Source organism: Lithobates pipiens, unplaced genomic scaffold, assembly GCF_037356315.1.
Source record: "Lithobates pipiens isolate NorthernLeopardFrog02 unplaced genomic scaffold, aLitPip1_a1.2 Scaffold_16, whole genome shotgun sequence".
Taxonomy (NCBI): Eukaryota; Metazoa; Chordata; class Amphibia; order Anura; family Ranidae; genus Lithobates; species Lithobates pipiens.
Window position 1 is genome coordinate 367,003,746 of NW_027507748.1, and position 26,018 is coordinate 367,029,763.

Consider the following 26,018-nt stretch of genomic DNA (forward strand, 5'->3'; position numbering starts at 1 on the left):
AGCCCACACACTGGACAGATCCAATCTTCAGAGAGATTAAAAATCTGCAATGAGAGATCCCACTAATGCATACAACTGAGGGGGAGGCCAGCCTGACACATTCACCTGCTGCTCATGCCAGAAAGGACGGACAGGAAGGTGTTACTACATTACACCTATCCATGATTGTTTGTGTATTGTTATGCATCCTTGATTATTTATGTTTCTGTGATATTGTAACTATATTTTTTATATATATATTTTCCTACGTATGTGAATATGGTAGTGCCTATAAAGTCCCACTTCTAGGGGGTTTCTCCATTTTTCTAAACGTTATGTGCAGAAACACTTCAATGATTTAAAACCATGTGCTATGACAGAAACGTTCACAGGTCTTCACTGTAGGGGTCCCCAGAAAACGATGCCCATCAGCCAGCAGAGGGACTGCAAAGTGCTTAGATGATAACTCCACTTCCTCCACTAAGGGAGGGTAACGTGTATACCGCGAAAGGCGGAGAGATCCAAAAGGGCACACTGGGGTCGGAGACAAAAAAGAAAGCCCTACAAAGTAAGATAAATAAAATATAGGTATATAATCCAAACTTGTACCATAAAAAAGAGAATTTTAAATTAATATAGCTGTCTACCTGTGAGGATTGACCTACTGCCTACACCGAGGGCCTTACGTTTCCGCAGGATCGTAGCTCTAAAAAGTATTACATGAGTAAAATGAATATGTATAATAACTTTTTAACCTAAAATACTGCTGGTCATCATATGAGTGTAAAACATTAAGTGTGGCGTGGCTACCTCTTTAAAGGTGACACATCACAAAAAGAGAAATGTAATGATATAGTAACAAATGGTAACAGGAAAAATACAAAAATCAGTAAGTATTAAAGTGGAAACATACATTGGAATATAAACATGCAAATTCATATACATTGTTTAGAATACCTGGAGACCTGAATTAGAGTATAAACATACATATAATTCATGCATATTGATCAATATAAAAAACTGTATGTCAAATATATATATACAGAGCTGTACAATAAGTTCAAATCATGACAGACAGCTACTGATTTCATTAACCCTATATTTAAGGAGGTTAGGCGGGGAATAAATTATTTTTTCTTTTATATTGATGGTGAATATTCGTTCCCTCCGGAGGAAAAAACACTCCAAAAAGGGTTTGAACCATATAGCCTCATTCAGACCTGGTGCTTGAGTGGCCTTCAGACTATATATCCAGCGTTCTTCCAACTGGAGGAGGGACTTATTCCAGTCCCCTCCTCTTGGGTTTGGATGCACGCGGTCTAACATAAGGAACTTAATGTTAGGAAATTTTCCTGCGTGTACAATTTTTGTGTCGCCCAAGTGGGAGGTCTGGGTCGTTTGCTAACCACATGCCTGTATGCTCTCCTCCAGATCTTCAACTAGATTTTATACAGTATAGGCACTTATCTTTAATATTTTATTTAGCTATAACTGCAAAACAGGCCAGCCTGAAGTGATCTAGCAGGACTTAATTCTCTGACTAAAGTTCCACTTTATCACAAGTGTGTTCTTATTTGAGTCTTGGTGTGTTTTGTGTATTTCTTTGGGATCTGTGCGATATTCTAGTGTGAAACTTTGCTTCTGTGCAGGAGCTTTCTGCAGTAAAGACCCATCATTGCTGCTCTCTCTGATTGCGCAAGGCGACTAGTCTTGTCTCAACCCCCTCTTGTAGTTTTCTTCTGGCAGCCTGTAGTAAGTGGACCTACAGGGCCCCTCCCACAGCTTTGATCTTTGTAAAGTGATGTTGTCACTGCTGATTTTACAAGGTAACGTCTGAGTTTAGCTAACAAAATATAGTGATGCGCTATCTCATCCAATTATTCCCTGCTGAGTTCAAATATTGGATAAATAAGCAATGTGAAACAATATGCAATATACCATACAAAAATTCAGCAAACATGAGTCCATGAATTAATAAGTTGATACAGGTAGTGAACTTGATGTGGTAATTCATCAATTCATGCTCTCTTCTTGGTGCAAGTGTCTAGGTATCCAGTAGTGACAATCCAAATAGTGAGTGTGCACACCACAGTGCCCTTCATCGGTCACCCTGTGCGCTCACTTCCCAAAGAGACCCACAATGGGGTCCAATGTCACCCTTCTCCTTAGGGGTAATAATCCAGCAATCTGACGCCCCTCTATCTGTATAAGGGCTCCCGATCTCTCAAATGGCATGGGTATCATAAGGGTAGGAAAGAACTTAACAGTGTTTACTAGAGCTGCACAACTAATCCTTAAATGGTGGTCTGGATTCTACCCCCTCTGACAATCTCTATTTCAGAGTTTGCTGATTCTTTCATATAACAAGTGGAGAGACTTATCTGCTCACTCAGCTTTAAAAAGAAAACATCTGGGCAGTCTGACAAGTTTTTAAAATGCTACATTGTAGCTAACTCTTCCTTCTTAGATCAAAGGGATAAACTTCTGTGTGAAAAAAAATCCAGGCAGTCTGCCAAGTTTTTAAACAACTGTGTAAATTTTGGAAGCTTAACCACTTAAGGCCGTATTTCATCCATCTGTTTGCGGATGAAATGCGGACATACATGCATCCCTATGGGACAGCGGGTTTCGGTGGATGAACATCCGCTGACACCCGATATCGTCAGTCTCCGCTATGGTCCGATTCTGCAGACGGAGGAAAATCCTATTTTTCTATCCATCTGCAGAGCGGATTGGATGAATACGGACAGTCGGTCCGTGTTCATCCGATCCCCCATAGAGGAGAGCGGAGATCTGACAGGGCGGTCCCTGCACAGTGTGCAGGGACCGCCCTGTCATCCTCAGTTGGGATAAACTGAGTGATCCCCCGCTGAGCAAGCAGATCATCATGGGGCGGATCATTACCCATCCGTCCCATGGGAAAGGGTCCTAAAGTAGGGCTTGACAAATTTTGCTTTGAATCTAGGAGGCAGTTTTTTTTTTATTTTTTTTTTTTTTTTTTGTGTGGAATGGATTGCCAGCTCCCAGGGTAAGGCCAGTAATTTTCACACCCTAAGACCCCTTTCACACCAGGGCGTTTTGCAGGCGCTATAGCGTTAGAAATAGTGCCTGCAATCCGCCCTAAAAAAGCTGCACCATTGTCTGTAGTGTGAAAGCCCGAGGGCTTTCACACTACAGCGGTGCGCTGGCAGGATGTCAGGGAAAAGTCCTGCCATCGGCTTCTTTGGAGCGGTGTGGTTACCACTGCTCCCCATTGAAATCAATAGCGCTGTAATAATGCCGGCAAAACGCCGCTATTGAGGCTTATTGCTGCCGGTTTTAACCCTTTCTCGGCCACTAGCGGGGGGTAAAAGCTCCCCGCTAGCGGCTGAAATGCGCCGCAAATCCGGCTTTACCGCCGACGCTATGGGCGGTGTGGTATGAAAGGGGTCTAACTCACAACGGAGCACCCAGTCAATAACTCTAATCTAACGTTGTTACATCAGGGTTATGGGCTGACCAGAAAGACTAAGGCTGGCAACAGATGGAACTGGTTGGTTGGCACTGGCAGGTAGCACTGGTTTGGGACTGACAGATGGCACTGGTTGGCACATGGAACTGGCAGGTGGCACTGATTGGCAGATGGCATGTGACATTGGCAGGTGGCACTGGTTTGGAACTGCCAGGTGGCACTGATTGGCGGAGGAACTGGTTGGCACTGGCAAGTAGCATTGGCACTGGTTTGGAACTGGCAGGCGGCATTATTGGCACTGGGAGGTGGCACTGGTGATGGCAGGTGGCATTGGCAGGCACTGATTGGCGGTGGCACTGGTGGTCATTGGCAGGTTTCACACTGAGAACTCAGTAAGTGTGTGTGTGTGTGTGTGTGTGTGAGAGAGAGACGAGAGCAGAGAGGAGCTGTCAGAATTGGGGTGGGCGGGACCCAGCAGCTATCAAACACCAGCCAATGATTGGCTGCTTAAGAAAAGGGGCGGGGCCACATGTAGCGGCCCGCCTAGATCCCATTGGCTGGTGTTTGATAGCTGCTGGGTCCCGCCTGCCCTGGCCAGGTCCCACCCACCTCCGACATCAAGCTCAAATCTGACAGATCCTCCTCTGTTGTCAGTTTCACACACTGAACGGCTCTGGCAAGCATCAAGCACAGCGCAGAGAAGGGAGGAGGAACACAGTTTTGTGTTTTTGTTTCTATGTATGTCCTGTGGGTCTAACTTGTCTATAGCAATTTAAGCAATGTCTGATCATGTAGGCTCGTTTTTATGAACTGCATTTTTTTTAAAATATTTTGATATTTAACACTTTCATGACTAAGCCTATTTTTGACATTTGGTGTTTACAACGTAAAATCCGCAGTGTTTTAAACGCAACTTTTTGGGAAAAGGGACACTTTCATGAATTTTAAAAAAACAAAAATTAGCCCATTTTTTATTTTTTTTTGTATAATGTGAAAGATAATGTTACGCAGAGTAAATAGATACCAAATAGGGAAACGTATTGGGCGAAAATGCCCTTTTCGCCAATTTGCCGAAAGGAAAAATTGGCCCATAATTGAACCAAAAATGGGGCGGGGCCTGGGTGGGGGCGGAGCCCCGCCCCTGGTGCCGCCCATCATGGGAGATCTATAATGCAGGAGAGCCGCCTCCGCCGTCTGGTTCAATAGAACGTCGGGGAACAACACAGCTTTAATTTCAATAGCTGTGTGTTTCCCCCCGTCCAATCTGGACGGGTAATCTGTCTATCACAGTTCCCCGGACAAGGGGGAGGGGCTGTATGCGACAACGGGGGAACACACAGCTATTGAAATTAAAGCTGTGATGTTCCCGACGCTCTATTGAACCAGACGGCGGAGGCGGCTCTCCTCTCTCTTGGCGGCATCACTGGCTGCACGGGGGACAACACACTGGCTGCACGGGGGACAACACACTGGCTGCACGGGGGACAACACACTGGCTGCACGGGGGACAACACACTGGCTGCACGGGGGACAACACACTGGCTGCACGGGGGACAACACACTTATCTCTTATCGTGTCGCCAGTCTCTGACCACCTCCTGTATAAAAATATTTTTTTAAAACTGTGCGGTTTCGGTTTTCGGCCTAGTGTATTTTTCATTTTCAGTATCGGTTTCGGCACCAAAAAACCCATTCGGTGCATCCCTAATACCAAACATGTCACGCTTTTATAATTGCACGCACTCGTGGAATGACGACAAACTACTGTACCTAAAAAAAAAATCTCCATAGGCGACGCTTTAAAAAAAAATTCCGGATACCAGGTTAGAGTTAGAGGAGTTCTAGTGCTAGAATTATTGCTCTCGCTTTGACGATCGCGGCGATACCTCACATGTGTGATTTGAACACCATTTACATTTGCGGGTGCGACTTCCGTATGCGTTTTCTTTGCTGCACGAGCTCGCAGCGAAGGGGGGCTTTAAAAATGGGTTATTTATTATTTAAAAAAAAAAAAACATTTATTTTTTAAAACCACTTTTATTGCTGTCACAAGGAATGTAAACATCCCTTGTGACAGTAATAGGTGGTGACGGGTACTCTTTATGGAGGGATCATCTAAAAGACCCCCGATCCCTCACACTTCAAAGTATTCAGATCACCGTTTTCAGCAATTCTGAATACTGTTTTTTTTTTTTTTTTTCTTTTTTTAAACTGGCGCCATTGGCAGTCGAGTAAACCGGAAGTGACGTCATGGCGTCACTTCCATGTTTACGATTAAGAGACTGCAATGAAGCCGCCTACGGCTTCAAGCCGGTCTCTCCCTAGCCGCCAGAAGCGGCGGATGTTCGATCGGGGCTCCCAATTGAACGGGAGCCCCGGCAAGAGCGGCGCTGGGAGTCCCCTCACGCTCCTCCGGGCATAACAGCCGATCGGCTTTTAGCTGCATCGGCTGGAAAGCCGATCACCGGCTCTGAAAAACTGTACCCAGGATGATGCCTGCATGTGCGGGCATGATCCCGGCATAACCCCCGAAAGCCGAGTACGCACATCTGCGTACACTCAGCGGGAAGGGGTTAATGAAATTAGTTAAATGAATTCTATTCAACTTGATCTATTGTTGCTAGTAGTAACCCCTTATTAGCCCGGTTCTATCGGGCTATTGCGCCCCCCCCTTCTTTTCTTTTTTTATTTTCTGCCAAAAAAAAAAACCCGTAAAACTCTCCCAAACTTTGTAGAAAAAATGCTCTATATGAGTTTTTTTTGTTTTGTTTTGTTTGTTTTTCTTGTTTGTTGTGTTTTTTTTTTTTTTTTTCTTAATTTTTTTTTTTTAAGCCAAGTGTGCATGGACCCTTATAGGCTTTTCTCCTGCGCTGAAATGGCTTAAATTAATGGTTAAGATAAAATCAACCAAAAAACGTTGACAAAGTGCTTAACCGCCTCCCGACCGGCACACGATGATGTACGTCAGCAGAATGGCACGGGCAGGCAAATTGGCGTACAGGTACATCCATTTAAAATTGCCCCCGCGGTTCTGTAAATCACAGCCATGCCCCTAGGACACACTTAACCCCTACACTGCCACCTCCCGGTTAACCCCTTCACTGCCAGTGTCATTTACACAGGAATCTGTGCATTTGTATAGCACTGGTTGCTGTATAAATGACTGGTCCCAAAAATGTGTAAAAAATAAATGTCCGATGTGTCTGCCATAATGTCGCAGTCACAATAAAAATTGATGATCACCGCCATTACTAGTAAAAAAAAAAAAAAAAAAACGAATAAAATTGCCATAAAACTATCCCCTATTTTGTAACCGCTATAACTTTTGTGCCAACCAACCAAACGGTTGTTGCGATTTTTGTACCAAAAATATGTAGAATACGTATGAGGCTAAACTGAGGAAACATTTTTTTTTTATATACACTTTTTTCCCTATAATAAATATCCTCAAAAAATAAAGAAAAATGCTTTTTTTTTTTTTTTTTTTTTTTTTTTTTTTTTTATAGTGCAAAAAATAAAAACCACACACAGAGGTGATCAAATACCACCAAAAGAAAGCTCTATTTGTGGGATAAAAAGGACGTCAATTTTGTTTGGGAGCCACGTCACACAACTGCGCAATTGTCAGTTAAAGTGTCAGTGCCGAATCACAAAAAGTGCTCTGGTATTAAGCCAGCAAAATGGTGCAGGGCTTAAGTGGTTAATAAAGCCCCAATTGTGATGGCAAGCAAGGAGCTGTGGGCAGGTTGTGGATCTTCTGAAGTGCTAAAGTTAAAGAGGAAGTAAACCCTTCCAAACAACTTGGACCTATAGGTAAGCCTAGATTAAGGCTTACCTGTAGGTCCAAGCAATATCTCCTAAACCTATATGGTTTAGGAGATATTTGCCCGAAAATGGGCACCGCTGTCTACGGCGCATGCGCCGTAGACATCGGCGCGCATGCGCACTAAATGCGGCAAATCCAAGAATGGATTTGCCAAATTTGTCGACTCCCGTGCGCATGCGCGGGAGTGACGTCATCGCGGCTTCGCCGTATGACAGCGGCGGAGCTGCGAGGCGCGACTCCCGTGCGCATGCGCGGGAGTGACGTCATCGCGGTTGCGCCGCTGTGATTCGTCGGAGCTGCGAGACGCCACAAGCAACATGGATGCGGCGGACTACAGGGGACAGCGGCGACTTCGCTGGCTCCTGTGTCAGGTAAGTGACACATAATGAGCTACTATGCGATGCATAGTAGTCCATTATGCTTTACCTTTGCAGGGAAAAAAAGAGGAAGTAAACCCATCAGGGTTTACTTCCTCTTTAACTTATGAGACCCACATGAACTGTTCAGACTGAACCAATGCCAAAATTGCGGGTGCTGCTTGAGGCTCCGACAGGTCCTCTTCTGTAACCAACTGCTGGGAGTGCAGGCAAGAATGGACTTCCTCCCAGCTCCAAATGTCAATATGGGGAAAAGAAGTCCTGTAAGCAGCACATCACTACAAGACCTTGTAGGTAAGTAACATCTTTAGCCTGAGCACCAACCAGGCCCAACCCCCCCAATGCGCTTTGCTGCGCCCCGGGGCTTAGTCATGGGGGCAGAGTTAACTATGTTTGGGGCATGGCCTGGTTGGAGCCTGGGCTGAGCCTGATGCATACTTCCACACAGGATCTTGCAGTAATGTGTGGCTTAAAGGACTTCCCTTTTTCTCCATATTGTTTTAGTTCAGACTTTGAAGAGGAACGGCAGTCTGCTCACATAATTTGTAATAAAAACATCTTTGCTATTCTGAAGCTTCCTCCAATCACTGCATATTTTATATATAATGTGATTCTGTACTTGCAAAATATGCTGCAGAAATCTCCCTCCGAGTCTGGCTGCAACCATTTTAACTGGGCAGCTGCTGCCTATTCACTTCCTGGAATTACACAGACGCACACCTCCAGCTCTGCAGCTCTTATTGGCCCTCGTATGAGGGCAGAGGATTTAATAGATGGAAAGATGAAAAAAATTACTGAAGTTCCGCTTTGAGCTCGGCGAATATGGTTTTGTTCCGACTTTGAGATCCTTGTAAATGGGTTTTAACCCAACTTTGAGATCATATCTATGTGTGTGGTTTCATTCAGACTTTGAGTTCCTTGTAAATGATTTTGTTCAGACTTTGAGATCCATGCATAATGCATATGGTTTTGTTTAGACTTCTTTGTGAACTCTTTTCAGATGGATCTCAAAAATGAGCATAGCTCTCCAAGACTAGAGAATATGCATGATTTAGGGCCGGTTCACACAGCGAGGCGCGGCGAGGCGTCTCCGACTTACCTCGCCGCGACCTGCGGGGAGCTCAGCGGCGACTTGCAGAGGACTTCTGTATAGAAGTCAATGCAAGTCGCCCCCGAAGTAGTACAGGAACCTTTTTTCTGAGTCGGAGCGACTCGAGTCGCTCCTCTCAGAACGGTTCCATAGTACTGAATGGGGGCGACTTGCGGGAGCGAGGCGAGGCGAGCCGTGTCGCCTCGCCTCGCCTCGCTGTGTGAACCGGCCCTTAGTGTTGCATTTCATAATTTTGAGCTTTTTTTGGTCTATTTTTATTTTCTTTGAGAAATTTTGTTTTTTAATGTTGAAATTTGTAATCTTCCATGGAGCAATCGTGACAGTTTGTTCTATAGTGTTTCTTATTTTATTCTCTTTTCAGGTGTATCAAGGCTTGGATATTATCACAAATAAAGTGACCTCTGAGGAGCAGCAACTCTGCAAACATCACATGATTAGCTTTGTGGATCCTCTTGTCACCAGTTTTACAGTTGTTGATTTCCGGAACAAAGCTGTTGCTCTGATATCCTTTTTGTTATCACATGCTATGTAGGCTTAAGGTGGCCATTGATGGATCGAAATTCAGCTGGTTCAGCCGGGACTGGCCAAAGTTCAATCCATCTATGGCCATTCCCGTTTGTGAGAATCTGATCTAATAACCTTTGCATTGATGGGGCCCAAAAGCCTTTAGGAACCTATTTGCAGCCCATTTCAGGTTTATTATATTCAACAGTTTCTCTTATTGCGAATCTCTAAAACCTTTTTCTTTTGTGTGATGTTTAGACAAGGAGTACTACTAGTGAGGCAGTAGTGAAGCTTTTTGATTATGGAAGCGCATAATTGTTCAGGGAGAGTTACAAACCTGTTTGAAAATACAACCAAAGTTCCCTTTTCTCAAATAGGAAGAGGGAAGTAATGTGTTAACGATTGTATGTGTGTGCCACTTTACTCCATAAAGTGAGACCCACAAAGCAATGCTGCATGTTTATGGGAGATGTGTTTTACCTGCCTAAGATCCAGACAACTGGTCCACACAGCCTGGCCATAAACCTCCCCTGTTACAGCAACGGCACAGTTTGGTCAAGAACAATGAGCAAAAAAACACATTCCTGGCCTGTAGACTTGCCAATAAAATGACTGTCGCTATTCGTATAGTTTTTAGAAGCAGCCTGCAAATGAAGATGGTTAATATCTACCAGTCCAGTGGGCATTGACTTCTAACCTCTCTGTTAAAGAGATGTGGCTACCAAAACAATTTTCACCATTCAAGACACTTCCAGGTATGTTGGATGCATGGTGGCTCTCTGCGTCCTGTGGTTCCAGGGCTCCAAAACTCCGAGATATAGGTTAGATGTATGAAACTTATTTTCCCAAGTGTTCTTCCAGGACAGCCCTTGAGAGATGGAGCTCCTCCCATCGACACAGGAAACACATTGCCACAGTTCAAAAGGCGGTCCCTCAGGTCCCTGGTCAGTCATTTGTGTTTCCTCCGTCGGAGGAACATGTTGCCAGGAACCTGGAGGCCCCTCTCAGGGGCTGCCTGAGAACCTGCAAGCCTAAGGGACCGGGTCCTGGTTTATGGCTGCAGTTTGGGTCCATACCTTTTTTTTCTTTGGCTCGGGTACCGTCCAGCTGAACCGGAGCAGACCCGTTACCCTCCTCCTTCCAGTGCCGAGGTGGCCAGGGGCAGAATGACGCCGGTTTCCCCCAGGAGTGGTGAGTGGAACCTTCCATCTTCCCTCCTCGTTGCAGGGGGTCGGAGACGCCGAGCGTTCACTTCCGGCGGAACCGCGTCATCACTGCGTGCCGAGACTTCGGTTCCGGGTCTCTAAGGGTACAAGGAGGAGAGGGAGAGCCAGCGCTGTGCCTGTAAAGCCCGACCAGCGTCCAGCTATACCGGATTAGCGGCGGGATTCGGAGCGTCAGAGGGGGACCATGGAGGCTATTCCCCAGGATACTCCGGCGGAGACAGGCACCAGCCAAACCCAGGTAGGCTGCTGGGCATGCTATTACTCTGGTGGAGTGGTGGTGTTTGTAGGCTGGGCCCTGTAGTACCCCACGGTGGCGGTTTACTCACAGTGAGGTTGTTTGTTAGTGGTGATTCTAAGAGGGACATGGTGCTGACGCTAAGAAATCCTTTGTCTTCTTATTTTCAGGCTAAAGAGATGCCAAGGGAAGACAAGACAGGCCGCAAAAAGTGTCCTAATTGTGGGAATAGGTTGTCCTCTGGCTCTAACAAAGCCCTATGCAAGCAATGCATTGCAAGCTTGCTTAAATCTGAGGCAGATTCCCCTTTAGCAAAGTTTTTTGGGCTCCTTTAAAGAGGAAATGGCGTCGACCTTTAAGTCCCTCCGGGAGTTAATCACTGACGTGGGATCAGCTGCAGCTGCCTCCACGAGTAAAACAACTATAATCTCATCCTCCCCATGCCTTACAACACCCAGCTCAGGGGAGCCCCGTATGGTCAGGGAGCCTAGCCCCACGTTGATTAGCCCCGAATCCTCTGACACTGACTCGGGTCAGGAAGAGGATCAAGCAGCATCTAAAGCCTCAAAATATAGATTATCTCTCGAGGAAGTAGATGAGCTAATGGGGGCTATCTATGATACGCTGGAAATTGAGGAGGAAGAAACTCAGTTATCCAGACATGATCAAATGTATGAGGCTCTGGGGAAAAGGAAAGCAAGGGTTTTTCCTATACATAAGGTGCTTTCTGACCTTGTCCTTAAGGAGTGGTCTGAACCAGACAAGAAGGTTTTCTTTCCTAAATCCCTTAAGAGAAGGTTCCCTTTTGATGAGAGCCCAGAGGCGGTCTGGAATAAAAATCCAAAACTAGACGCCCCTCTGTCCAAAATCTCAAAGCAGGCTGATCTGGCCTTTGAGGATATGGGCCACCTGAAAGATCCCATGGACAGGAGAACAGACATTGTCTTAAAGAGGGCCTGGGATGCCTCTATGGCAGGCTTAAAACCAGCTCTAGCCACTTCCTGTGTAGCTAGAAACCTGGAGTTCTGGTTATCGCAACTACAAGAACACTTAAAGGCAGGCACTCCTAGGGGGGAGCTTTTGAAATCCTTCCCTATGCTTTTTAAGGCCACCAGTTTCATCTCTGACGCCTCCACGGACTCCGTTAAATTTACGGCTAAATCTGCAGCACTTTCAGTGGCAGCAAGGAGGTCAGTATGGATGAAAACCTGGGGGGGAGACACGGCGTCTAAAACCCGCCTGTGCAGCGTCCCTTTTACAGGAGACTTAGTCTTCGGGCCTGAATTAGACTCCGCCTTAGAAAGGACGGCGGACAAAAAGAAAACCTTTCCTGCAAAAAAGAAAAATTTTCAAAGAAAATTTTTTCGTCCCTTTAAGGAACCCTCTAAATCAGAGAAGAGTTCAACCCCCAAAAAACATTGGTCGGGACATAAAGGGAAAGGAAAAGGGGGCATACTGTTTAGCCGCCCCAATCAGGATCCCAAACCCCAGTGACGTCAGGGTTCCTGTGGGAGGAAGATTAAGCAAATTTCTTCCTCAATGGGAAGAGACAACCTCGAACGAGTTTGTCTTAAACATAATAAAAAGGGGTCATGCGCTGGAATTTCACAGCAACCCTCCTTCCAAGTTTCTGGTGACAAAGCTTCCAAGTCACTCAGAAAAGGCCAGGGCCTTACCTTTACTAATAGGGGAAATGGTAGATCAAGAAGTATTGACACCAGTCCCTATTCAGGAACAAGGGGACGGTTTTTACTCGCACATCTTTGTGGTAAGAAAACCGTCAGGGAGATTCAGACTAATTATGAACCTCCGTCCACTGAATCGCTCCATCCGTTACAAGAGATTTCGGATGGAGTCCATTTATTCCATAAAGAATCTCCTGCAGAAAGAGACATTTATGGCAACCCTGGACCTAAGGGATGCTTATCTGCACATTCCAATAAGGGAGGAATGCCAGAAATTCCTTCGGATGGCAGTGCAGATAGACACAAAGGTTTACCACTTTCAGTGCAGAGCACTTCCCTTCGGTCTATCATCCTCTCCGAGAATCTTTACCAAGGTTCTCGGAGAGGCTTTAGTTCCTCTGAGGCTTCAATCAGTCTCAATTATCCCCTACCTAGACTATCTGCTCCTAACAGCCCACTCAGAGTCGTCTTTCTCAGGACCTAGAATTGACTCAACTCAGTCTGAGTCGATTAGGGTGGATTGTCAGTCAGGAGAAATCCAAGACAACCCCAACACAGGAGATCCTGTATCTGGGGTACTGGATCAAGTCTGTAGATCAGAAAATTATACTGCCGGAAGAAAAGATTTTGAATCTGTGGCAGAGAATATCTTTTCTTCAATGCAGCCCCAAGTGTACGGTGAGGGAAGTAATGTCGGTCTTAGGTCTTATGACGGCAGCCATTCCAGCCGTACAATGGGCCAGGTTCCATCAAAGAGAACTTCAGGGTTTTCTGTTAGAACAATTAAAAGGCAGAGATCTGGAGGAGGAGGTATCGATCCCCTCAAGGGTAAAACGCTCCCTCTGGTGGTGGAAGGACAGGGAGAACCTAAACAAAGGGGTTCATTGGGTCCTTCCTATCACTTCAACACTAACAACGGATGCGAGCAGTTGGGGCTGGGGAGCCCACCTAGGCTCAAGCTGGGTCCAGGACAAGTGGACCCCGGAGGAGAAATGTTTCTCTTCCAATTGGAAAGAACTAACAGCAATCCTGAGAGCTGTTCTAGCTTTCCACCCCGCAATACAGGGTCACCATCTACAAGTCCGTTCAGACAATACGACGGCTGTAGCATACATAAACAAACAAGGAGGAACCAGAAGTCCTCGTTTGATGTTGGTAGCCAGACGCATTCTCCAGTGGGCAGAAGCCAATCTGGAATCCATTTCTGCAGTTCACCTGAAAGGGGAGCTGAACAACAAGGCGGACTTCTTGAGTCGACAGAAGATTTCGAACCAAGAATGGTCCTTACACCCAGAGGCATTCAACCTCATAACAGCTCACTGGGGAGAACCAGAGGTAGACCTTTTTGCGAGCAAGACAAATGCAAAGGTTCCCAATTTTTTCTCGCTAAACCCAGGAGATCAACCCCTGGCGGTAGATGCCTTGCAAACTCCATGGACTTTCAGTCTGGCGTATGCATTTCCCCCTCTTCATCTCATTCCGAGGGTCCTAGCAAGATTCCTCAAGGAAAAAACCTGTTTGATTCTAGTAGCACCTTTTTGGCCCAGGAGACCGTGGTTCACAACGTTGCTACAATTGACAGACTGTCCGCCTCTAAGACTTCCCCACAGACAGGACCTCCTGTCGCAGGGACCTCTTTACCATCCGCAGGTCGCCACACTGAAGCTGTCAGCGTGGTTACTGAGGAGGAAATCTTAAGGAGTAAGGGCCTGTCAGACGAGGTAATTGCGACCTTACTACAGAGTCGCAAACCAGTCACGAGAGCTATTTACAAAAAAGTCTGGAAAAAATTCAATAGCTGGCTGAATGGCCGGGACATAAATACGGCTAATATTCTACAGTTTTTACAGGAAGGTGTAAACAAGGGTTTAACCCTAAGTACTATTAAAGTACAGATAGCTGCCTTAAGTGTATACCTAGATGAACGCTTACAGGAAAATCCTTTTGTCGCTAGATTCTGTAAGGCAGTCGCTAGACGCAAGCCAGTCAGAATCACAAAAGTCCCATCCTGGGATTTAGCAGTTGTGCTAAAAGCTTTCTTGGGGTCACCCTTTGAGCCTATCTCAGAGGCCTCCCTAAGGCTTATTACCTTTAAGACAGTTCTCCTGGTGGCAATCACTTCAGCCCGTAGGGTCAGTGAAATCCAAGCACTTTCCATCAGGGAACCATTCCTACAGATCCTAGAAGACAGAGTCATTCTAAAGACAGACCCTGGGTTCTTACCAAAGGTAGCATCTAGCTTCCATAGGTCCCAAGATATTGTCCTCCCTTCATTTTGTCAAAATGCAGCAAATGAGAAAGAGGAACGTTTTCATTTATTGGATGTGAGGAGGTGTATTCTAGAATATCTTAAAATAACAAATCCATTCAGAATCTCAGACTCCCTTTTTGTCCTTTTTTCCGGACAGCGTAGGGGACAGAAAGCTTCAAAAGTAACCATAGCTAGATGGATTAGGCTAGCTATAGCAGAGGGGTATAAGGCCTTGAATAGAGATCCTCCTGAGGGTGTTAAAGCTCACTCAACAAGAGCGTTGTCTGCATCCTGGGCAGAAAGAGCTGGTGCCACCCCGGAGCAGGTATGTAAAGCAGCCACATGGTCAAGCTTTTCCACCTTTACAAGGCATTACCGACTGGACTTAATGTCTAGTCAGGATCAGGCCTTTGGGAGGAAAGTCCTCCAGGCCGTGGTCCCCCCCTAATCTGGTAAGTACTTGGGGATCCTCTCAAGGGCTGTCCTGGAAGAACACTTGGGAAAACTGGAGTTAGTACTTACCGGTAACTCCTTTTCCGGTGGTCTTCCAGGACAGCACGATCCCACCCTTTATTTGATTGTAGTGATGTACTAATGTTATTACCTGTTATGGTTTATGTTTTTCAGTTCCATCCTTCGGTTCTTGGTGAATGACTGACCAGGGACCTGAGGGACCGCCTTTTGAACTGTGGCAATGTGTTTCCTGTGTCGATGGGAGGAGCTCCATCTCTCAAGGGCTGTCCTGGAAGACCACCGGAAAAGGAGTTACCGGTAAGTACTAACTCCAGTTTTGCAATCAGCTTCTTTTGAAACCATTGTAGGTAGAGACAGATTTATTTTAAAGTGGTGTTCCCCACACACACAAAAAATAAAAATAAAAAATTCCTAAAAAAAAAAACACGTAAGCTAGGTTCACATTTGTGCATTGTGGGAATGCATGCAAAACCATGCGCATTCCTGCAATGCACAAAAATGTGCATCCCTTTTGCAGGAGTCCAGCGGTGTCATAAATTGTTAATGGTACTTTGCTAATGCTCATGGACACACCAAAATGCAGGGTAAAGTACCATGCAATTTGGTGCAGTGTGGTTTAAAAAGGGTCATGCACTTTTTTTTGTAGTGTTTTCGCATGTTGGGAAGCCTATTGAAATGAATAGGATTCCCTAAATGCGATGCATGAAACTGCAAAATTGCACAAAAAGTGTGTACATACAGAGATAATCAATTTGCGTTTTTTATTTATTTATTTATTTTTTTTAATATCCAGTCGCATGAGTGGACTTGACAGTAACCGTGAATTCCCAGAGCCATGATGTCAATCTTAGGCTCCCATGGTTCAGCCAATGTTGATGCACCCTCCTCTCCCTTAAAGTAATTGCTCAGTGACACAGGGGAGTCAGAGCTGCAGGTAAAAAATAAGTAAGCACACAGATCCCCCCCCCCCCCCCCTTTTTTTTTTTTTCTTCTTTCTTCATACAGGAGAGGTAGAAGGGGAAACATTTTTAAGAATAAGTTAGTATTAAGCCCCGTACACACGGGCTGAATGTCGAGGCAACAGGAGGTTAAAAAAAAAAAAAACTGCAGACATTTGGCCCATGTGTATGTTGGTCTGTCGGACTTGCATGCTGGAAAACCAGCAGCTGACGGACTCCTGATCAATGTTCTCAACCAATGGTGGAGAGCTCTTATCAGAGTGTTTGGGGGGGGGGGGGGGTGAGGGGGTTGGCTGGCATCCCCCTGCCAGAACACAACAGCTCAGCAGGGGAAATTGCTGAGCTAAAATCACAGCGGCTCTGACTGGAGCTGTCAGTTTTTTGTATTTTTCATGCAACCTGCTGGATTGCGCAAAAATAGCTGTGTGCACCCAGCTTTAGCCTTGTATTCCACTTTAAGGCCAAATGCATTACTAGCAACTAAACTCCTTAATTCCATGCAAACATTGAAGATATATTTTCCAGAGACAAAGTCCCAATTGTTGTGGGAGGAACAAACTATTACATAGAGTCACTGCTGTGGAAAGTCTTAGTTGATGTGGTGAGTACCTGCTTCTTTTTGACACTTTAGGCTTCCTTTATTGAAACCAGGAAAAGGGAGAGTCCAACCAATTAAATTCTAGGTCAGTCCAACAAAGGAAGTGATTGCTAAAACCAAATTAGATGCTGTGTGTAATATCCCCAGTTCTTAATTTTTTTTTATCATTAAAGTAATAGCAAACTGCAAAAAAAATAACATTAATTTGCAGGGAGAATTTAATTTATTTATGTGCTAGTATGCATCACATACTATCACATTATGAAAGGCATGATGACAGGGCTTCTATCTTCACCCGATCGTCTTTCCAGGTTTGCAGGCAGCCACAGTTTGGCCAAGCTTCATGATGCCAATGCACGGCTCTCTATGGACAGCATACTGTCCATTTAAGAGTGCAGTGTGCATGTGCCGGTGATATCACTGGAGCCGCTAAAGTAAATCTCTCCTAAATGGTGCACTTTTAGCAGATGTGTACTGTACCTACTATTAAGCCTTATTATAGGCTTACCTGTGTGTGTGTGTGTGTGTGTGTGTATATCTCTATCTCTATATATATATCTCAAATTGTACATATTAAACTCAAATATGCTTCTGATCCAAAAATATCTTTTGTACTGAAATCGAGACCAAACACTTGGCTATGACTGATATGATTCATTGTATTGGTACTGTGCCAAGGAGCACATAACTTTCCAAATGGCACACAAACACATAATTAAAAACCTTTAAAACCAATCCCAATCAAAAATCCCTCCATTAGTGTGCAAATAAGCTCAATAACCAGCTATTGGTTAATGCTGCAATGACTTGGGTCACTAGTCATTGAAAATTTTCCATGATTGTACCGATTGATAGACTACAGGGAAAAGTGCAATATGCATGATGCCGATATCAAAATAGTACATAATATGATATGGTGAAAGCCCCAAGTTTATATGTGATAACCCAAATATTAGCAGGATGTAGTTTGACTGGTGGAGCAGCAGATTCCACATGTACCACGATACCAACTGCTTCATGAATGGTGGAGCAGCAATCTGTAATGGGCCTTTAAAGTGTTCACATTTGAGGTTTACAAAGCATATTTCTCTATAGTGTGTACATGTCTCAATTAAGAGCACTAAGTGTTATCTGTCTGCTGCTTCTTTACTCTGTTATTAGTATGAATCACTTCTGACGAGTTTTCCTGACACCAAAAGAAAAAAGGTGACGGGAGGGATCTCCAACTGATTGACAGCCTCAGCTTTGTTCCTGTGTTCTGTGTGAAAGGACTTCTTCCCTCTCCTCTAATCAGCTCTCAGTGCTCTCCTCACTGAGCTCTACAGAGTGTAACGTCAGCTCCCCACCCCCTGTTTCTTAATGCTCAGAAGAGCTTTACTTGGATACTCACTTTGAACAGATAAAGATACAGATAAACAAAAGACTGCAGATAAACAGGCACTCCTGTATGCAGGAGGCTCTTTTATTTATTTTTTATCGTTGTGTATCATTTGAGGCCAATGATTTCACTGGGCTATACGTGAAGGTTTACAACCACCTTAAAGTTCCTTGGCGCATATGTCATCAGTGTCATCCACTGACATAAAACATCTGGAGGAAGTGATGTATTGGGTATAGTGGCATGCCTCCATTCAATCTAACAGACCTCAAGTAGTAGAATTGAGGGGCAGATAAAATACCCAGTTGATAACCCTCCTCTCACAAAGGGATTAACTTGAAAGATGTTAAAAATTATATTGGCAATCAACTAGTATTAACAATGATAGACAAATTATGTAACCATGTATTTGTATGCACAGTAATAGCGCTCATCGTATATTACCTTTGCCTTATTGTTAGAAAAGTATCAATTTAAAAAAGATGTAGGCACATATAATAAGCTATGTCTACTGTATGAAAATGTTTTTGGTACACTAAATAACAAAATAATTATTATGGCCACAAAGTTTAGACAGCAATAAGCATGAACTAAATGCTCAGCATCTATATTCATGCAATTTGTTTTATGTATCAGCATCTTATGATTTTTCTGAATAGATACCTATGTTACAAAATGTCTGTCTTGAGTTGTAGTAGTCACTTGCCAATATAATTTATAACATTATCCTGCAGGGTTACTCCTTGTGTGAGGGCGGTGCCTTCAGTTATGGTAGGTATTTTCCCCATCCCTCCTTTCTGCTAATGGAGTTCCACTAGATGGAACGCAGGCAGTGGCCAATATACCTAATAAAAAATTCCCTCCTGCTGTCTCTTATGTTAGCAGGGCAAGTGGATTTGCGCATGCATGTGCCAAGGGGCGGTTTGGTACTCCACTATTCCCAATTAAAGCAGATTTTGCTACAGTCTGCTGATCCACCAGTCAAACTGCATTGGACGCTACCTGGAAGACCCCATCCTGCTATTATACAGTCTATCCCACACAGACATATTCTATTATGTAGTATTTTGATATTGCTGTCACGCATATAGCACTTTTCCCTGTAGTTTTTGATATGATCTTCCAGTAGCTGGTTATTGAGCTTATTTTACAGTTGGATGGGTTTTTGTTTGGGGTTAGTTTTTTAAATGTTTTCAAATGGCATACAAATGCATCATTATATACTCCTGTTCCTTGTGATATAGGTGGTTCTAATAAGCTGATATTTATTTTTTTATATTTCAAACGCCAAATTTAGTCTCAATTTCAGCATTGCAGACATTTCTGATTTAGAGCAATATTTTTCTATTGGTATATGCTTTGGTCATGTGACATTGCATGCATTCTATTTACAGGGATCCCCATCTGCAGTAAAAACAAATGACGAAGGTGATGCATTTCAACTTGTAAGTGACAGGAAGTCGGAACTGGAGAAACTAGATGGCTTGGAGCTCTATGCACGACTGAAGGCGGTGGACCCTGAGATGGCAGCAAAACTGCATCCACATGATAAAAGGAAAATTGCAAGGTGAGCATACAAAACAATACTTAAAGCCTTGATCAGAATGGTGTTAGCTTGATGTAAAATGATACAATACAATCTACAGTACAGTAGATTGTGGTCTTCCTCTTCCTCTTCCTCTTCCTCCTCAAGATTTTGAAGAAATATATAATGTATTGCAGTAAATTAGGATACAGGTTTCATTTGTAGTAGTCCAGACATTAGTCTACAGATTATGAACACACAAATTCTAAGAGACCAGATATGCATCATAGTCTAAATTGGTCTACTGGCCCTCTAGGCATCTTTCAGAACCACCTGAAAGGGCACTTTCTTAATTTCCTAATCGCGCAGTTATTTAGAGACAACCCAGAGGTCAGAGCCAACTACTTCAGTCAGCCTCTAGCTCCACAGCCACCATGCAGTAGGGCTTGGGTAATGAGAATGAAGAAAGAATAGGAAGGGGAGGTGAGAAAGGGGGGACGCCTACAAAAGGGGATAGATGGAGAGGGGGTGGGATCCCGCCAGCTACCCCCTCCATCTACTGTTGGCCAAATACATCCACATGGTCTCCGGGTTCACGCGAGTGGACAGTCGGAGAGAACACTGCAACTCAAATAGATCACTTGTGTCGCAACAAGTCCTGATACATCTAGGAGTTTTTATAAATGGTCCACGCTTCCCAAATAGCTGAAAAGCTAGAGATTTTATCTTTTGAAGTGAATATCAGCTCCTCAATATGCGGTCCATACGTAGTGCCCATACTTTTAGTGAGGGAGACAACGTGGCCCTCCAATGCACCGGTATACATATTGTGCCAGTGAGAACTCCAATCGGAGTGAAAAGATAGCCGGCGTCACCTCATGTACCTTACGCCAATACGGCTGAATCGGTGGGCACGACCACCAGATGTGAAGAAAAGTGCCTATGTCCATTGGACAATGCCAGTAATGTTCCAGCAGAGTTGGAAAGATCCTATAAAGCAACTCTGGAGTCTTATACCATCTACTTTTAAGCTTTATATCCATTTTCCTGTGTATTTACATTGAGGGAACTTTTGTAGATAAACAGATGAATGCGTCACCTATCTCCATACCCAAGGCTGGTTCCCAGAATGCATGATCTGAGTGCATAGAGGCATATAGGGCTGAGATCACATGACTCTGGGGCAAGGAGCTTGAACACAGAGATTTGAACACTGTAGGAGCTTTCGTGCATTTTCCTCTTTTTGCTGGGACATCTAGAAAGGGTTTTAGTTGCCTATAGGACCGAGAGGGAAAGGACTTGGTGTTAGACAGTGCAGTGAGATCCTGTGCCTCTGCGGAAGGAATGTTTTGCCTGCATCTGTGGAAATGGCCATTCCTTTAATAGGTAGGTGTTCATCAATCCCAGAGGGAGGTCTGGATTATCTCAAATGGGGGTGATCGAGAATTCCGTGGCTGACAGTGCATGGAGAGTTGCCCCAGTAAAGGGATGCACATGGAGGTTAGGTGGCACGTGGTCCACCTTTTGAATCCTTCTCTGTTACTTTACCTCGGGCTAGCCAGCCCTGAGACTCAGAATTGGGTGGATCCGCACCCCAGGCCACGGGGGGCTATCAGGAGGACCAGGACCAAACAGACCAAAAATCTTCTGGAGCGGAACCCGGAAGCACGTGATGTCAGTACCTTAAATACCCTTTCCCAGAATGCACATCAGGATGACACACCCACTGGGTTGATTCCGAGAAAGAATGACGCTCAATACGCCTAGCAAGACTGCTCTCTCATACTTGCCAGTGGTGACACCTGTGACCAAGGAGAACCCAGTGCAATCCAGCTAGACTGGTACTGAAATCATAATTTGGCACAATTAACCCTAAAACCCAACGGAGATAGATAGATTATATGCGCCAACTGATCACAGGTGAGGATAATTGCCTTTTTAACCACTTACAGACCAGACCATTTTGCTGGTCAAAGACCAGACCACTTTTTGCGATTCGGCACTGCGTCACTTTAACTGACAATTGCGCGGTTATGCGACGTGGCTCCCAAACAAAAGTGACATCCTTTTTCCCCCACAAATGGAGCTTTCTTTTGATGGTATTTGATCACCCCTGCGGTTTTTATTTTTTGCGCTATAAATAAAAATAGAACGACAATTTTGAAAAAAACACATTTTTTTTACATTTTGTTATAATAAATCTTCCCATATATATATTGTGTGTGTGTGTGTGTGTGTGTGTGTGTATATATATATATATATATATATATATATATATATATATATATATATATATATATATATATATATATATATATATATATATATATATATATATATATATATATATATATATATATATTTATATTGTGACTGCGACATTATATCGGACATTTTTGGTACCATTGTCAGTTATACAGCGATCACTGCTATATAAATGGAGTGATTCCTGTGTAAATGGCAGTGAAGGGGTGGGTTACTAACTGTGGGGGGTTAGGCTTTCATTTAGTGAACACTGATCTCTGCTCCAATCACATGGAGCAGAGATCAGTGTCACTAGTTGCTAGGCAGAATGGAGAAATGCTGTTTACAACAGCATTGCTCCATTCAGCCGTCCCGTGAGACGATCGCGGGTGATAGGAATTGAAGATTGGACGGAACTGTACGCCAATATGCCTGCCCGTGCCATTCTGCCGACATACATCGGCGTGCGCTGGTCGGGAACTGGTTAATAGCCATTCATCCCCCTTTGTGTCAACTTGTGTGCATGTTATCAGGCCTAAATCACCAGGGTATGTAAACGTTTGATCAGGGTCATTTGGGTAGTTACTGTTGCAATTATGATTAAAGAGGGTAAACACAGTTGATAGTTGATTGATAATAAATGGCTTCAGCCAAACATTAACCATGAGTGAAAGGTGGTTGTTGTTCTCTGAAAAATGGCCAAGAAATCATACATTCTGCCAGGATATGTCAACTTATGTTTCATTTAGGCCACCAGGCCATGCATCTTTGTTGCATTTTGCACACATGCCTGCTTTACCTATAGGTTGAGGAACTTCATTAAAATATTCCCAAACTGGGTCTCTTTTTATGGCCTGCTGCCATTTTACTCCTCAATGGAATAATAAAGCACTTCAAGCTATGTGCAGAAAGATAACCAGGTTTATAAGCTGCTTAGGTTTCGCTGCTTGCCCTTCCTTCTCACACTTGGAGCCTGCTACAGGTGCATTTCTCTTCAAACAATCATACAGTTTGTAGTGTGCATAGATTTGCAAAACAATTGGATGAAGGAATATTCCTGAACTTTGTTTTATCTCATGGGTACAGTGAAACTGTGTGAATGCATAAATATCGTGCTTGTTATCTCCGCTTGCAGAGCTTGGATTATTTGAATGAGTTTGCCAAAAATTTGAATATTGCAGAATATACAGCCCCATGCTACATAGACGAGCTCCATTTCATGCTGATTAAACAAAATTTATTAATATATGTTAACTAGAAAACTATCTTTAGATGCATTTTATAAAAATTTTGATTTAAAAGACATTTTTTTTTTTTTCTTTTTCTTTTTCTTTTTTTTTTTTAAATTGTGTGTGTGTGTTTTTTTTAATCTACTCTGCTCGCTTGGTAGCACAGGCCCCACTTTGTTTTTAGCTTTTATTTTTATTTTTTGTGTGGGGTTTTTTTTTAATTTTTTTTTTTTTTTTGACAAATATATAGAAACCCCTGTTCAACTGAATCTACATGGTACAGGAACTTGACATAATGAATACACTGTGTTCAGAATTCTACTTCTGTTCAAATAAATGCAATATAAACAGACACATCATTCATTTGGGAATGAGATCAAAAAGGACTTCTGAGAAAGGGAATTATTCATTTGAGCAGTTGTAGAGATGGGTTTAGCTTTGTCTATAGGTATGTTAGCTTGAGTTACAAATATCTAAAGGAAACCAAAATATCTGTATCAAATTGGGTAAATATCTTTTTAGGATTTTGATAGGTCCTCTCGTATGTGGGTTAAGAAAATGAGGGTAAAGGGTAAAGTATATTCATTGATGCCTGATCACATTGCGTGTACAAAGGCTTTTATTGTATCTCCAAATCTAGAAGTGTACAAATGTGCTGCTTGCTTTGTGTAATCTTAACCAGTGTGCTTATTGTGGAGGAATAGTGGAAAAGCAAGTCTGGTAACATACTTTCTCGCAAGAACTGACTTGTCTGTAACCTATTTAGGACATCTTTTGTAGTGTGTACTTGTACTTCTCCCTTTTCTAGGGCTGCTGGGAGATTTCTGCAGCTCATCTCAATTGATGCTGAGATCTGTTAGTAGGGGGTAAAGAGCATTGGCCTGCCTTACAAACAGTGCCTGATGATGACCCAGTGACCGTGTGTCTGCCACGCAGGAGCCTTCAGGTGTTTGAGGAGTCTGGCTTTCCCCATACCGAACACCTTAGATGGCAACAGGAAGATGGAGGAGGCCCCCTAGGTGGGTCCTTAAGGTATCCAAACCCTTGCATCCTGTGGCTACATTCAGCTCAGGAAGGTAAGTCTGTCTTTCTAAACTTCCTAAGACAGCCATTTTGGTGTACTTTTCAGGAACTAATGTAAATGGTTTCTGATCACGTTTATTTATTTTTTCTGTTACAGTACTTAATACCAGGCTCAATGCCAGGGTTGATGAGATGTTGCAGATGGGACTGATAAAGGAGCTACAAGACTTTCATGAGCGCTACAATGCACGACTTGTTGCACAATCTGAGTAGGTGTGGCACAGCACTTGAAAATTATACGTGCTTGATTTTGTGTCTTCTCTCTCCCCCCCCCCCCCCCCCCATAGAAATATTACGATCATGTAGGCACAGAAGCCGAGCAGGTATTGGTTTGAGAACATCCTTTGACCTTTAGTAACACAACCAATAGAGCAGTGGCCAATCAAAATTCTTCTTTCAAAATGGAATAAAGGCATATTCCTAAATTCATTATTTTTTTTAATTTTTTTTTTTGCTATGATTTTACTGTAACTACTGCACTGCCTATTGTTTTAATACCCATCTTCTTTTTCCTAAGTCAAGATTACCAACATGGTATTTTCCAGTCAATTGGGTTCAAGGAATTCCATGAATATCTGGTGACTATGGATAACAGTAACCCAGAACAGAAAGAGGTTCTTCTACAGAGAGGTGAGCAGTGCACTTTCTTTCACAGTCCTTATGCATTTCACTGTCATGTTACTAAGGACACAAAGTGTAATAAATTTTATTGACATGAGAGTAACCAACATTACATTTATTTTCTAGGTATTGAAACTCTGAAGCAGAGAACTCAAAAATATGCCAAGAAGCAGAATAAATGGGTGAAGAACAGATTTTTGAAAAGTATGTTTGTTCAGTCATTCAATCTTTTAAATCAGTATCCGTATTTTAAAATGTGGTAGGCACTGTTGCAGGTGGAGATTGCCATGGCAAAAAACTTTTTTGCAGCATCATCTAGGAGCAATTGTTTTCCAGCTTTTCACAACATTCCTCTTCAAATGTAAGGAGGCTGTGCTTGAGTTGATAGAGCTCTGACAGCAGTTGGCACCAACTACTTGCTTGGGTAGACAGATCTTGGCAGTGTTTGGGCAACATGAATGATGTGGTGAAAATGGGGGGGGGGGGGCGCAGATGGAATGGACCCAATATGTATGAAGGAGAGTTTAATATAGGGCAGGGTCTGAATGGTTGGGGTGAAAATAGAAATTGATTCACAGAAAAAAAATGAGACTATCTTGACCAGACAGCTAAAGTAGAATTACAGTATAGGCAAAACCCTTTTTTTGTGTTTTTTACAGTAATGGATGGGTATAAAATTATATATATATATATATATATATATATATATATATATATATATATATATATATATATAAATTTTTTTTATTAATGTTCTGTCCCATAGCAAAACAGCAAGTGAGTGGAAATTAATTTGGGGTCCAAATTAGTGTCCCCATTGGAAGATTTCCCCTCTGTTACAACTCAAAATGTGGCATTTTCTTTTACTTTCAATGATGACAGTAAATAGGACAAATGGGGAGGATGAATTTCTCTAGAGGTCGCAATAAAAACCTAACAGGTGTTCTAATTACTTTCCACTCTATCCAAATCTGAAAAAAAATGTTATGCCTTTTTGGATGTTAACCAGCAGTCCCCAAATATGAGTCGCTATACTGAGGATTTTTTAATCTACATTCCCCATTTCACAGCTGTCTGATGCTTACAGGCTCAATTCACAGGCAGAAACCAATTGGTGTGCTTGCATGGCCACTCAAGGTCTGCCCAGTGTAAACCCCCACCTCCAGGATTTTCCTAGTGTTGTAGGAGGATGGATGCCTTTTTTTTTCCTTCAGCTGTTTAATAAAATTAACCTATTTTTGCTAGCACCTTTTTTTTCAGCT

General features: G+C 43.4%; 1 protein-coding gene across 6 annotated transcripts in view; it reads left to right on the forward strand.

Moving 5' to 3' along the window:
* Positions 1-26,018, forward strand: part of TRIT1 (tRNA isopentenyltransferase 1) — a 55,131-nt gene that overhangs the window by 3,697 nt on the left and 25,416 nt on the right. For 5 of the 6 annotated variants that reach the window (XR_013274541.1, XR_013274542.1, XR_013274540.1 and 2 more), the window contains exons 2-8: positions 9,106-9,246; positions 16,584-16,679; positions 19,449-19,621; positions 23,989-24,128; positions 24,233-24,344; positions 24,653-24,765; positions 24,883-24,960. Coding sequence is in view for 3 of the 6 variants with exons in the window: in XM_077482083.1 (XP_077338209.1) it covers positions 9,106-9,246; positions 16,584-16,679; positions 19,449-19,621; positions 23,989-24,128; positions 24,233-24,344; positions 24,653-24,765; positions 24,883-24,960 (853 nt within the window). In the remaining 3 variants the exon portion in view is untranslated. The remainder of the gene's footprint in view (positions 1-9,105; positions 9,247-16,583; positions 16,680-19,448; positions 19,622-23,988; positions 24,129-24,232; positions 24,345-24,652; positions 24,766-24,882; positions 24,961-26,018) is intronic. The other variant, XM_077482084.1, reaches the window with a different exon arrangement.